A 14,608-nucleotide genomic window follows, 5' to 3' on the forward strand; every position below is an offset into this window, starting at 1 on the left:
TTTTGCACTTTCTGTTTTGCATTTAGGGTTTGTGTTTATTGGGTTACTATCTAAGTTATTGTATTTCAGTTGTGTTCATACCTTCTGTGTTTTCTCCATGCAAACCCTAGCATATCTTCACATGGTATCTAAGCCAATGCTCTTCTAAAGAGTATCCTGTAGCTATCATAGGGAGCTTGGTTTTGTGCGAGATACATAAACAACACGTCATTGATTCAGGATGGCTCAAACAACTCCATCTTCAAATCCTTTCATGCTTTCTCAAGCTACTTCTTCAATGGAAGCCCTAGGGAGGTATTATGATCTTGATTTGAGGACAACACTCCATCTACTAACTTTTCTTTTAGAAATCATTCACAATGGCCTAGCTTTTCTTTGTCTCATACTCCTTCACAAGGTACATCTCAATTGGAGCACTCCATTGACAAGACTGGTGACCTTTTAGTTGAGGAAAGACTATCTACTTGGGGCACAACCGAAAGTTCAAACTCTTCACAATCAAGCCCAATGGCAAGTTCGTACAATCCATGTTTGTGTGAGTTTGATTTTGTCTATATTGCTCCTATTATGCCGGATCCAACTATAAGTCACCATGGAGACCCAAATTGGTACCAGTATGATTTTGAAGAAAAATCTATGTTCAGATATGTTCCACAAGGTAATCCTTCATCTTTTGTTTTTGAGTTTAGTGCTTCCCATTCACCTTCACATTTAGATCCTTACTTTAGTGCTTCCCATTCACCTTCACATTTTCCACGCTCCCCTCCCACATTCACTTCACATTTAGATTCCTCTTCTTTCAATATAGATCCTTACTTTAGACCTACAATAGGTTATCCTATCTTAGCATACATTGTCTTTGATACACATCAAGGTTTTAGGCCATTACTAGATACTCAAAGGTATATCAACTAGTACATCGCTAGCAGGAATGACAACCTTTAACACTGTGCCTTACACACACCTACAAGTGCATTACTCTATCCTCTGGTCCTATTGTGTGGGGAATCCCCCTCCTACACACTATACCACCCTCATCACTAGCTTAAATTATAAATCCCTATCATGTACTCGTGAGTCACCTTCTTCTTTAAAGGAAACAAGAAGTGAAAAGGAATCATCTCCACATTTAGACCCAATTTCAGCTCCTCCGATTGACCCTAAACATATCCACATTCCAATAGTGATGGTCAAACTCCTTCTTTGAAGGAAGAAGGTAGCAGTACACTCATACCTGTTAGATATGCTCAATGCCCCACCCTCATAAGGTGCCACCAATGATCCATGGTGCTCAAAGTTATAAGGCCCCCATTATAAGGAGAAGCCATATGTGAGCCCAGCTATTGGTTGAGTCCTGACTTGTATGTCAGATGAGGTCTATGTGACCAGATGGCAAAAAGGTAACCGTTGTGGATCTAATCTTTGGGTTAGACGGAGTAGTTAAGCTGGTAGCAACTCAAGGCACATTGCATTGAGTTGTGGGGTAAGGGAGTTATCAAGGGCCCTAACCAACAGCAAGGGGAATATTCCCTAGCCAACTAGTGGAGGTGCAAATGGAAGCAACAGACACATGGGCACATGGAAGGTCAGCAAACACAGGTGCATATGGAAGGTCATCCATCATGACCCCCTTCGCAGGAGCTAAACCCCTTCACAGCCATCAATCATCTATCTTTCACCCAATCAGAGTTGTTCCAACTAACCTTAACCTCTTCACCTATCTTCCATCTAAATCGCCATCTAAGCTTCACATTGGAAGTGCACGGGTGTTATTCTCCTCTTATCTGTTGTGTACTCTCTATCTCTTTCTCAGATTCTATTCATTGCGCCGTGTAATTTTTACATCGTATCAGAGCCCAAGGAACTCTAGGGATCGAAGAGTGTGCAAGAGGCAAAGGCTTCAACAACAAAGAGAAACGATGTCATCTTCCGAAAGCGATTCTGGCGCATCATGAAGCGGTGCACGAGGTGGTGCTGTTGTACCAGCTATTCAAACACTAAGGTTTCGTCCACCAACCTTCAGCGAAGGCAAGTTAGATGGTACAAACTACACCTTGTGAACGTTCAAAATTACAACTATCCTTGATTCTTATGAGCTTTTGGAGACTGTGCTAGGGACTGACGCAAAACCACACCCTACTTCCGACCCATCAAATTCTAGTGTAATGATTCCTCCAAATGCAGATATTCTACAAGCTTGGAAATGACGGAATGCAAATGCATTGTGTGCCTTAGTTACAAGCTATTCTAATAATGTTTTGACTTTGATTCAGCATACAACCAAAGCATCAGAGGCTTGGAATGTACTGAGGAGTCAGTATGAAACGCGAAACCAAACAAAGATTCAAAACTTGGAGAATCAACTAGCAACGGAGAAGTTTGCTAAAGGAGAGACGACTGAAACATTCATCACTCGGATTAAGAATCTACGCAACCCGATGGCTGGGTGCTAGGATACAAAAGACTAACGAGGAGCTAGCGAGGAAGTGTCTTCAAATTTGTCCACAAAAGTTTGATGGACTAGTAACTGCCCTTAATACTTAGGTAAGACCTCGAGCTTTGACTTTTGAGGAGTTTTGTGTATTATTGATGGAGGAGGAGTTGAGGCTGAAAGCCCAAGAAGAAAGAAACAATGGAGATGTTGCATTCTCTGCCAATGCAAAAGGCAAAGGTGATTCCTCCACCAAAAATTATGGTGACAAAAAAGAGAAGGGGGGTAAGAAGAAGTTTCAAGGAGAGTGCTTCTACTACAAAAAGAAAGGACATGCAATCGCAAATTGTCATGTCAAGAAGGCAAGTGAAAAGAATGGTACCCTTAAAAGTAAAGGGGAAGAGACAGTCAATACGCCTAAAGCAGAGTTGGAGTTATTCATGGCAACCATTGAGGAAGTGTGCTCCTCAATGCAAGAAGAATCTACCACTAACTCATGGGTGTTGGATAGTGAGACCTCCTGTCACATGACCAATAAGAAAGGTCTATACAATTCTATGCAGCCTCTACAAAAATCCATCACTGTGACGGTTGAAAATGATGCAAAATGTCATGTTGCAGGCAAAAGCACTATTTCTTTTGTTGCTGCAAATGGTGAAGCCAAAAAACTTTTAAAAGTGTTGTATGTTCCCGAAATTAGGAGAAATCTGTTATCATTTGCTGCCATAACTAATCTTGGTCTTGAAGTGAGGTTCAAGAAGACACGTGCAGAAATTCTCAACAGTGCTAGCAAAGTTATTGGCAAAGGAGAAAGAATGAACAACCTGTATGAGCTTGCTCTTACAGCCACCGCTAGAGTGGGCACAAGTAAGCTTTGGCATGAAAGGTTTGGACACATCGGATTTGCAATATTCAAGGAGATGCACAAGCAAGGTATGGTTGCTCACCTACCTGCAGTGACTGAATTGAAGGAACCATGTGAAGCTTGTATGATGGACAAGCAATATAGAAAGGCATTTCCACGCGAAAGCAAGAATAGAGCACAAGCTCCTCTAGAATTGGTGCATGCTGACTTGTGCGGTAAGATGCCTACGCAGGCCTTGGAAGGATCTTCCTATTTTATGTTGATTGTCGATGACTACAGTAGGAAGATGTGAGTGTACTTCCTTCATGATAAGGCTCAAGCTTTTAGTAAGTTTAAAGAATGGCTAAAACTTATTGAGAATGAAACACGGAAAAGTGTGAAGAAATTTAGAACAGATGCTGGTGGTGAGTTCAACTCAAAGGAGTTTGAAGACTTTTGCAATAGCAAAGGGATCAAGTGCCAATTGACGACACCTCACACACCTCAGTAGAACGGTGTTGTGAAACGCAGGAATCGTACCATTGTGGAGATGGCAAGATGCATGCTAAAGGGAAAGGGATTGCCTAACCATTTTTGGGCTAAAGCTGTTAATACTATAGTCTACATTCTAAATCGGAGCTACACAAAGGCTCTCAAGGAAAAAACACCTCATGAGGCTTACATTGGTAAGAAACCATCTGTCTTACATTTGAGAATTTTTAGATATGAATGTTATGCACATGTTCCAAATGAGAATAGAAACAAGTAAAAACCAAAAAGTAGAAAATGTATCTTCTTGGGTTATAGTGCTGAGCAGAAGGCTTACAAATTATATGACCAAGAGGCAAAGAAGATAATCGCCGCGAGCCGTGATGTGGTGTTCAAGGAGCAGCCACATACAGTGGAGGAGGAGAAGGCAATTTCTTCCACTTTATTATCAAGCGAAGAAGTCGTCCACTATGAACTTGTCCCGAGAGTTGTCCCTATCCTTAAGGAGGAGAAAGTATCATCTTCAGATGACGAAGAAAAAGTTCACCAACCTGACATCACCCCACTGGAAAAGCCATTGCCGCGTTGGGTAAAGCAGCTCTATGACCACAATAATCCTATGTCTACATCTGTTGAGGAGAAGGCTGACAGACCAAGGAGGTCTCAGAGAATAGAGGAGCAAAGGAGGGCTTCTGCTCACATAGTCAATATGGCCTTAATGGTTGAGATTATGAGAGAAGTAAAGGAGCCAAAACTAACTTAGAAGAAGCACTTGCAGATCCAGCATGGAAGGCAGCTATGCAAGCGAAGCATGACAGCATAATGAATAATGACACTTGGGAGCTAGTGGATCGGCCAGCAAAGCGGAAGGTTATTGGCACCAAGTGGATCTGGAAGATAAAGTACAAGGCTGATGGTACCTTAGAAAAGTACAAAGCCAGACTGGTTACAAAGAGATTTTCATAGGTTGAAGGGTTTGATTTTCAAGAGTTATTTGCCCCAACTACCAGAATGACCACTATTCGCACAGTACTTGCAATGGCCGCCCACAAGCAATGGCCAATTTACCAAATGGATGTTAAGTCAGTGTTCTTAAATGGTGACCTCAAGGAGGAGGTGTACGTGCCTCAGTCACCAAGGTTTGAGACCCCCCATTCTAAGAACAATGTATGCAAGCTGAAGAACGCATTGTATGGGCTGAAACAAGCCCCCAGAGCATGGTACCAGCGGATAGATAAATTCTTTTTAAACTTAAATTTCAAAAGATGTGCCTCAGAAGCTAACTTGTATGTTTACAAGGATGGTGAAAAGTCTATAGTGATTATCCTATATGTGGACGACCTTCTTATTATAGGTAACTATGAAGATATGATCAACCAAACTCGAAAGGCTTTGAGTTCTGAGTTTGAAAAAGTGACTGACTTGGGCAACTCAGAAGCAGAAAGAATTGATTCCTTAGCTGTGAATGCATTGCATGCAATGGGACAATAATTGAAGCAATTTAAAGGTCAAAATGTTTTGGTCTTCACCTAGTTGTATGAAGAAAAGATGTTTCATAGGGTACCGCAATATGCATGGAGTCAGTATTTCTCCCGTTTGGCCATGCATGCTTTGCACGATTGGATTGATGAGTTACATAGAAGAGATGCTGATTGGGCAGCTTTTAAGAAAGCTCTGAGAGAAGAGTTTTTCTTGGAAGATATAGGATTGGTAACTAAAAAGACACTTATAGATTGGATTGAAAAGCCCAATAAAGGGTCAGCTGCTACAGCTTTGCTCCGTGAATTTGAAAGTCGGTATGCACAGTTGGATGCTGATGAGCAGCAATCATTGAAAAGTCAGAAATTTGATTTATTTCTAAAGGCTACAGATCCTGTCTTGCAGGAGAAGCTGACTGATCGTTTAGAAGATGCCTCTTCTGAAACAAGGCTGAAATCAAATTGGGCTAATGTAATTGAAACAGATAGATAAAGGTCGATCAGCACCAGAAGGCTGTGAGTGCACATTGTCTGCAGCAGAAGACAGTACCCAGAGCCCAAACACGAACGTCTTATACCATGTCAAAAGTGCACACACCGATGGAAGTTGCCCTATCCGAATTGTCCTCGTCCTAGAGATCTTTAACACCTGCTGTTAGATCCCAAACACGGCATAAGGATCTAATCTAGAATGCTAATGAAGAACAATTTGAGGAAGAGCCTTAGTAAACAAGTCTGCCAAAGTTATTCTCTCTCTTACAATACTCCACATCAACAGTCTCATCCAACATCCTCTCCCAAATGGAATGGTATTGTATCTCTATGTGCTTCATCTGAGCATGGAAAATAGGATTCTGTGCCAAAGCTACACAACTCTCATTGTTGTGTAGGAGTGTGGTGGGACCTGTCTGTGAGCAGCCAGTTTGTCCTAACAACCTCCAAAGCCACACAATCTCACATGTGGTAGGAGACGCTACTCAATACTCGGCCTCTATAGATGATAGGGCAACTATGAGCTGCTTCTTGCTAGTTCAAGAGATAGCATCTGTACCCAAAATAAAGCAATAACCTGTCATTGACCTCTTATAATCAACCTCTCCAACCCAATTTGAATCGGTCCAGTCTTGTGTCAGAAGCAGTGCAACGATGGAAGCATAGACAAGTGCTGAAATAAACTGATGAACACAAGATAGAAGAGAAAGAAAACAAAAGAACAAAAGAATATTGCAAATGAAGAGAACTCAGAGATGTGCTCAGGAAATGGAATCCATATACCAAACATGAGAATGACGCGTACAACAGTGAGTCACTAGCTGCATGGGCACCGACACGAGCCCCTCTCTTCAACAGGAACACCTAAAGAATGATGATGACTGAATGAGAGGAGGAGGAGCCATTGAATAAATAGGCCCAAAATATACCAAATATGGCAGCTAGTCGGCCAGCAAATAAATGCCTAAATAATCACTAAAATGACCACTATAAAATGCCTAAATTACCCAGTAATATCAAGCATAGCCTAGACTCACACATGAGCTAATTAGACTGCTAAAACCCTCTCTCAGATCATGGGTGATCTAATACAATGATAATCATATACAACAAAGAACCACGAGAGTAGAACCATGGATACCCAAGTAGTGGGTGATAAAGCCACCACCAAGGTGCCTCGAAGAGAACCTGAGGTCAATGTCAATTGTACCACCCCTTGAAAATAGAGAAGAGTCATAACACATCTCCGTGTACATCAACAATGTCTCACAGTAGTATACAAGACTATCCTGTCAAAAATACCTCTGAACATATCTGACCATGGATTCCCCGCCTTTGGCCAAGACCACCGAAGTGTCCGCTCATATGAGCTCAAGCCTAGAAGCCAAGCCTGCTCTCTGTCAAAGAAAACAACTCATCATGAACTTGGATATCAATCCCAACTCCAACATTTGAACCTACCAGACTTCAAGCTGTGCATCAGGAACGTCCCTCTCTAGAACTTGTACACCTGTATAGATGAGGCTCAGCTGGCCCGTCTCACCACCCTCTCACTCCCTCTGGCACCGGAGAGTTGTGAGGGACGATCGCATCACTTGGACTAGAAAGCAACTCAAGGAAGGGACAATTAAGCCCTTCCCGTGGTCTAAAGAAGTGGATCCCTTCCATACTGCAAACTTCTCCTTGTCAGAAGTGAAGCAGCAATGGAATCGTAAATATAAGTTGTAATAAACTGCTAAAACACAAGACCAAAGAGAAAGTGAAAAAAAGAACATTGAAGAACACAATACAGATGAGAACTCAAATGTATGCTAGGGAAATGGAATCCATATACCAGACACGAGACTGTCGCATACAACAGTGAGTCACTGACTGCGTGGGCACTGACTCCTCTCTCCACGGGACCTCCAAGTGGTGAGCTGAACTAACTGAGGAGAAGGAGCCCAGAATATATATAGGCATGAATAATGCCATAAAATATGTATGCCTAAAATAACTACATAAAGTGTCCATCCATAATAAATGCTCAAACTCATACATGAGCTAACATACTCTGCTAACACCCTCTCTCAGATCATGGGAGATTTGATACAATACAATGGTACAATGAGAATGAATCAAAAACCATACAACATAGAACCACCAAGTAGAACCATAGATACCCAAGCAGTGGGTGATCAAGCTACCACCAAGGTGCCTCAGAGAGAACTTGATGTCGATGTCAATCGTACCAGCTTCTGAAGATAGAGAAGATCATAAGGGGCCACCAAGCCCTTCCCACAATCCGAAGAAGAGAATCCCTTTCGTGTCGTGGACTTCGCCTTGGCCGGAGGATCTGAGTCGGAATCAGAGGCAGATGATAACTCGTCGAAGGAGTCCGCATCCCACTTCGTGTTCTGCTCCTTTTTCTTCCTGGAAGCCACTAACTCTTTGCAGTCCTTCCGCAAGTGGCCCTTCTCGCCACAATGGTAACACTAGGTCTTCGACTTCTTCATCTTCAAACCCCTCCCTAAAGCTGCAAGAGCCTCACCTGAACCTCCATTATGTGACAACAACTGCCCTTGTAGTCGCAAAGTCGCCTCATGCTCGAGCAGCATCAAGGACATATGAAGAAAACTAACATGAGTCGTAGATGTCTGTGCCCGTGAAGCATTCACCACTCCATCAAACTCCTGAGGAAGCTTGTAGAGTACCATACCAACAAGACGTGCCTCTGATAGGGCAAACTGCATAGTGTGAAGCCAATCCTGGATTTGGGTAACTCAAAGTAGGAATGATTGGATCGTATCTTGGGTTTCAAACTTCAGTTGATGGAGCTGGCCATAGAGAGTAATGGCCCTCGTGGTGGAAGGAGCCTCGTACATCAACTGCAACTTCGACCATACGTCTGAAGCTGTCCTGTAAGAGGTGACCACCGATAGGACTTCTTTGGAAATACACCGAAACGCAGGCTAGAACTGACAGCAGGTAGTAGCGGGGCTAACGCACGCTATATGGATGCTAACGTCAACAAAAACACAGGAAAAACAGGTTGCCTAGTTGGAGCAACAGTTGCCTGATGAGCAATGTTCAAAACAATCTTGAAATTAGCAAAGAAAATACAGCAAGAGCATAGAGCCTGAAATCTAATACCATGTCAGAAGTGAAGCAGCAATGGAATCGTAAATATATGTTATAATAAACTGCTGAAACACAAGACAAAAGAAAAAGGGAAAGAAAGAACACTAAATAACACAATACAGATGAGAACTCATGTATGCTCAGGAAATGGAATCCATATATCAGACACGAGACTGTCACATACAACAGTGAGTCACTAGCTGCGTGGACACCGGTGCCGACTCCTCCCTCCACAGAACCTCCAGGTGGTGAACTGAACTGAGGAGGAGGAGCCTAGAATATATATATATATAGGCATGAATAATACCATAAAATACGTCAGGTCGGCCAGCATTTAATGTTGACCGACTAACAGCAATAAATGCCACAATAGCATAAAACGCTACACAATAAAAATGCCTAAAATAACTACATAAAGTGCCCAACCATAATAAATGCTCAGACTCACACATGAGCTGACATACTCTACTAACACTCCTTGGCCGAAGAATCGGAGTCAAAGTCTGAGAAAGAGGATGATGTGTTGAAGTAGTCTTTATCCTGCTTCTTTTGTTTCTTCTCCTACTTCTATGAGATTGCTAACTCCTTATAGTCCTTCCGCAAACAAGTATTCCTTCTTACCACAGTGATAACACTGGGCCTTCGACTTCTGTTTTCTGTCACCCCCCTCTGAAGCTGTAAAGCCCTCACTAGATCTGCCATAACGAGATAAGAGCCTCCCCTGTAAACGCAAAGATGTCTCATACTCAAGCAACATCAAGGACATATGTGTAAAACTCACAAGTGTAGAGGATATCTACACCCTCAAAGCATTTGCCACTCCATCAAACTCCAAGGGAAGCTTGTAGAGTACCGTGCTTACTAGATGTGCCGCTGGAAGGGCAGACTCCATGTATTGAAGCTAGTCCTATAACTGTATAACATGGAGTAAAAATGACTAAATGGTGTCCTTGGACTCAAACTTCACTTGTTGAAGCTATCCATAAAGGGTCACAACACACATGGGGGGAGGTGCCTCATACAGCATCTAAAACTTCGACCATATCTCTAGTGATGTCATACATAAGGTGACCACCAAAGCATTGCAGAATACACACGAGCATCATCCGAATCCCATGTAAGCACGACTGCCTCATGGTTGTTCTCATCAAAATCGTCGAAAAGAGAAAAAGGACATTGAGACTGAGGAATAGCTCCACATACAATGTACCAAATCCGCTTCAGCACAAACTAAGCTTTCATCACATCACTCCATGTAAGATAGTTACGTCCCTATAAAAGTGCACAAAGAAGCCATCTAGAGAGGAGAGGAGAAAAAGAGAAGATAGAGGATAGAGGGTATAGGAAGAGGGAATGCAACCAAACCAACAGCAAAGACTTCACAAAATGAGAGTTCACATGCGATATAGCCAAAAATCTGATCAAAAACGAAGGTCAACTGCTACAAAATGAAGAAAAACCAATCAAAAACTGCCAAAAACAACAAGAATGACCTGTACAAAAAAGCCCCCAGACACGATTAGGGACAGAAAACCAACAACACAAGCTAGTGTAGAGCATTGAATGCAGCAAACTGACGATTGCACGCTGAAACCCAAGGGTAGACTGAAAATGTAGATTATTGGTCTGAAAAACGTAGGCCCGATCAACAAGGGAAAGAAAAATCTGTAATCAGCAGAAAAATCCCAGCAGGAACCAAGGTCCCACGCTCTGAAACCATGTTAGAAGTGGTACAGCAATGGAAGCATAGACAAGTGCTGAAATAAACTGTTGAACACAAGACAGAAGAGAAAGAAAACAAAAGAACAAAAGAACTACAAAGGAAGAGAACTCAGAGATATGCTCAGGAAATGGAATCCATATACCAAACACAAGAATGACACATACAACAGTGAGTCACTAGCTGCCTGGGCACCAGCACTGGCTCCTCTCTCCAACAAGAAGACCACCTAAAGAACGATGATGAGACTAAATGAGAGAAGGAGGAGCCAATGAATAAATAGGCCCAAAATATGCCAAATATGGCAACTATCAACCAACATTTAATGTTGGTCGACCAACAATAAATGTCTAAATAATCACTAAAATGACCACTATAAAATGCCCAAATTACCCAATAATATCAAGCATAGCCCAGAGTCACACATGAGCTCACTAGACTGCTGACACCTTGAAGTACCAAGGCTAAATCACCTGCACTTGTTGGATAGAAAACACCTAGCTCACGGGTCCCCCTCAAGAACTGCAATATCCTCAAAGCAGCCTACCAATGAACCAACTTAGGTTCACTCATGAACCCTACAAGTAAACCAACAATGAAGCACAAATCAATCTAGGCATGGCAACCTAAGCTTGCTTACACATATGCAAAAAAAGTCTACAAAGGGGGGGAGGAGGGGCGGGGGATTTTGTTTTTTACATAGGCTTTGATGGCATTTGTACTTGTGCAAAAGAAGCCTACAAATGGGGGTTGAATGGAGACTTTGATACCAATTGTTGAAAATGATGGCAAGAGGCCAAATTAAAGAACACAAGCAACTATCGGAGAGGTAACAAAGAATACAATGTTCATAGCTTCTACTAGCAAAGACAATGAAAAAGAGCAAATAAAAAAGAGAAAAAGTTTTACAAGAGCAAGCTTGAGAGAGAAAACCTCTTAAGGAAAATTTTGAGGCAATTCTAAGTGTGCTAAGACATCACTACTATAGTATATGCTACAATGTCCTAGGGGCTTAAGTGGCCATTTGTTGGATAAATATCCTCTAACAAACTATTTGATCATCACAAACAAGTGGGCCACGTTTGCCCCACATTTCCTGAAGAAGGGGAAATATTAGGGTCGTGTATCATTTAAGCTTGAGAGTTGAATCTAACCATACTTTCACACTCATACATGTGTGATGTATAAAAACAACTACGAAGGCATGCAAGAGGGCTTGCAGCCATAGCCCTCTTGCTAGGATTCACCCTATTGTTATGCGATATGCAATCATACCCACCTAATTGTGTAAAGTATTAGACAAAAAGAAAGCGCACAACCTTATTGCACAGCAAAGACTCTCTTTCATGTACCAAAATATGTTTATGCCAATGTCATCCAGGATATTTAACAAAAATGTTTTTCAATCTTATGTTCACCTATGGCAGACACCCGACTCTGCACAAGTGAAGCCTCTGATCTACTTTCTGTTCGCAAACCATGGTCCACCACAAATGCCACCAAATTGTTGGGTTGTGCAAATGGAGAAGCCTTGTTGAGACAATGCCAGCGATACAATAAAATGCAAAGTGCTGTGCTGTCTGGGCCACCAGAGACTGCTGCACCTGCACGATATGTGAGCATGATCAAGCACTGAACAAAAAATAGTACCTAGAATTGCAGAAATTTTGTAAACATCAGCCTCTTTGCAATAACTTTAGCCTGTAAACCTGAAATTTATGCACGAAATCAAAAACAACAAGTCTGAAAAGGTGCGACTGAAAGGGTATGGCGCGAACTTGTATAACTAATAAGAACCCATGGCAGAAGGACTTCTCCAATAAGAAGGGAGAGAGTTACCGATACGATGGGCGGGATTAATCCCTGCCGCACCCATTCTTTTAGCAAACAGAGCATCGTGTTTGTCTGTGCCAAGCTGAGATGAAGGCTCCATGGGGATGCTTACAGGGCTGGTCTCTGAGAAGGACAATTGTAGCGGTCTGCTTCAGTGGGGTCTCCAACCAGCTTCTATACGAGGGCACATTGCGAGTGGAGCCCGACGTCCCAAAGTTTCCTACGTAATGCTTCTAATTGCCTGTTTTTTACACGTGCAGCTGCTTAAGATCGTTATTTCCTTTTGTTTTTCGGATTTCAATTTTCTATTTCTTATAAATATCTATTAGCATTCCTTGCTATTTTACAAAGTGAATACAAGGGATATCACATTGTTGTACTATCTCAATCGACGATATCATCACTTTTTTCTCTTTCTCCCTCCTTTTTTCTCTCTCTCTCTTTTACATTTTTCTCTCTCCTCTTTTCCTCCCCTTCTTCTCTCTCCTCTTTTTTCTTTTCTTCTCTCTCCCTCTCCTCTCTTTTTTCCTCTTTTTTCTTCTCTCCCTCTCCTCTTTTTCTTCTTTTCTTCTCTCTTTCCTATTTTTCTTTTTTCTTTCACCTTCTCCTTCTCTCGTTTATCTCTCTCTCTCTCTGCTTGTCTCTCTCCTCTTTTTTCTCTCTTTGTCATTGCCTTTCTCTCCCTCTCTTACTTTTTCTTTTGATATTTTTTCTCTCTCCTTTTTATTCTCTCTCTTCTTTTCCCCCTTCTCTCCCCTCTTTTTCTCTCTCTCTCTCCTCCCTTTGTCTTTTCTTTTTTTCTCTCTCCTCTTTTTTCTTTATTTTTCTATATCCTCTTTCCCCCTCTTTTTTCTTTTTGTTCTCTCTCTTATTTTTTCCTTTTCTCTTTTTTATTCGTCTCTCTTTCTTTTCTTTTCGCTTTCCTTTTCCCCCCTCTCTCTTATTTTTTCCTTCTCTCTTTTTTATTCGTCTCTCTTTCTTTTCTTTTCGCTTTCCTTTTCCCCCCTCTCTTTTCTCTCTCCTCTTTTTTCTCTCTCTTTGCTTTCTCTCCTCTTTTTTACTCTCTCTCTCTCTCCTTGCTTTTTTTATTTGCCTCCTCTTTTTTCTTCTCTCCTCTTTCGTCATTGCCTTTCTCTCTCCTCTCTTTTCCTTCTCTCCCTCTCTTATTTCTTCTTCTTCTTCTTCTTCTTCTCTCTCTCTCTCTCTCTCTCTCTCTCTCTCTCTCTCTCTCTATATATATATATTAAAAAAGTTTAAATTTTAAATGGCCGTTTAATTAAAAGAGAATAAGAGGAAAAACTTCAAATTAAAAGAAGGAAAGAAGTTTAAATTTAAAAAGGCTGTTTAATTAAAAGAGGGGGAGAAGAGAAAAAGCATTGAATTAAAAAAGGGAGAGAATAGAGAGGGAGAAACCTTTGATTTTAAAAAAGGGGAAGATATATGTGAAATTTTTTATTTAATTAGAAAAAGGAGAGAGAGAGAGAGAGAGAGAGAGACTACAAGTGGCAGAGAGGAAGGGTTTAATTAAAAAGGGGAGGGGGAAGAGAGAGAGAGAGAGAGAGAGAGAAGGGGTAGGTTTGGGAAGTCCTCTAGAGGTTAGAGGCTTCTTAAACTTATAACGAAAATAACATAGTAGTATAGATTCTTCTTCTTCTTCTTCTTCTTCCTCTCTCTCTCTCTCTCTCTCAAAGTATGTTAAAAACTGTGTCAAAAAAGTTTAAATTTAAAAAGGTTATTTAATTAAAAGAGAAAAATAGTAAAAACTTTAAATTAAAAAGAGGGGAAGAAGTTTGAATTTAAAAGGGTTGTTTAATTGAAAGAGGAGGAGAAGAGAAAACCATTAAATTAAAAGAGGTGGAAAAGAGAGAGGGATAAACTTTTGATTTAAAAAGGGGTTGAAAGAGATTTTTTTTTTTAAATTAGAAAAGGCAAGAGAGAGAGAGAGAGAGAGAGAGAGAGAGATTACAGATGTGATTGAAAAGAAGAAAGGGAAAAAGAAGTGAGAAAGAGAAGGGGTAGGTTTGGGAAGCCCTCTAGAGACTCAAATATTCTTGAACCTACAATGAAAATAATATAGTAGTATAGATGTTTTTATTTCTCCTTTTATCATGTAAAGATAAATAAAACAGTTGATGGGGAAGGCATAAAATAAGGGCCAATAGAAAGCCATCACATGGTAGGATGTGGTGCTTGCCGAGCAA

The 14,608-nt window shown here is 41.2% G+C and overlaps 1 protein-coding gene across 10 annotated transcripts in view; it reads right to left on the reverse strand.

Annotated features, from left to right (window-relative positions):
• LOC148041156 (uncharacterized) overlaps positions 1–12,622 on the reverse strand; it is a 109,103-nt gene extending 96,481 nt beyond the window's left edge. For 6 of the 10 annotated variants that reach the window (XR_015690745.1, XR_015690743.1, XM_087677118.1 and 3 more), the window contains exons 1-2: positions 12,414–12,622; positions 11,993–12,178 (exon numbers count right to left, since the gene is read on the reverse strand). Coding sequence is in view for 5 of the 10 variants with exons in the window: in XM_087677118.1 (XP_087533244.1) it covers positions 11,993–12,178; positions 12,414–12,507 (280 nt within the window). In the remaining 5 variants the exon portion in view is untranslated. Of the gene's footprint in view, positions 1–11,992; positions 12,284–12,413 lie in introns of those variants that run through there. The other 4 variants (XM_087677095.1, XM_087677103.1, XM_087677107.1 and 1 more) reach the window with 4 other exon arrangements.
• Between the last annotated feature and the right edge of the window lie 1,986 nt (positions 12,623–14,608).

The sequence above is a fragment of the Lygodium microphyllum genome, chromosome 1 (assembly GCF_053477565.2).
Source record: "Lygodium microphyllum isolate KBCC chromosome 1, Lygodium_microphyllum_v1.1.10, whole genome shotgun sequence".
NCBI classification, from domain to species: Eukaryota; Viridiplantae; Streptophyta; class Polypodiopsida; order Schizaeales; family Lygodiaceae; genus Lygodium; species Lygodium microphyllum.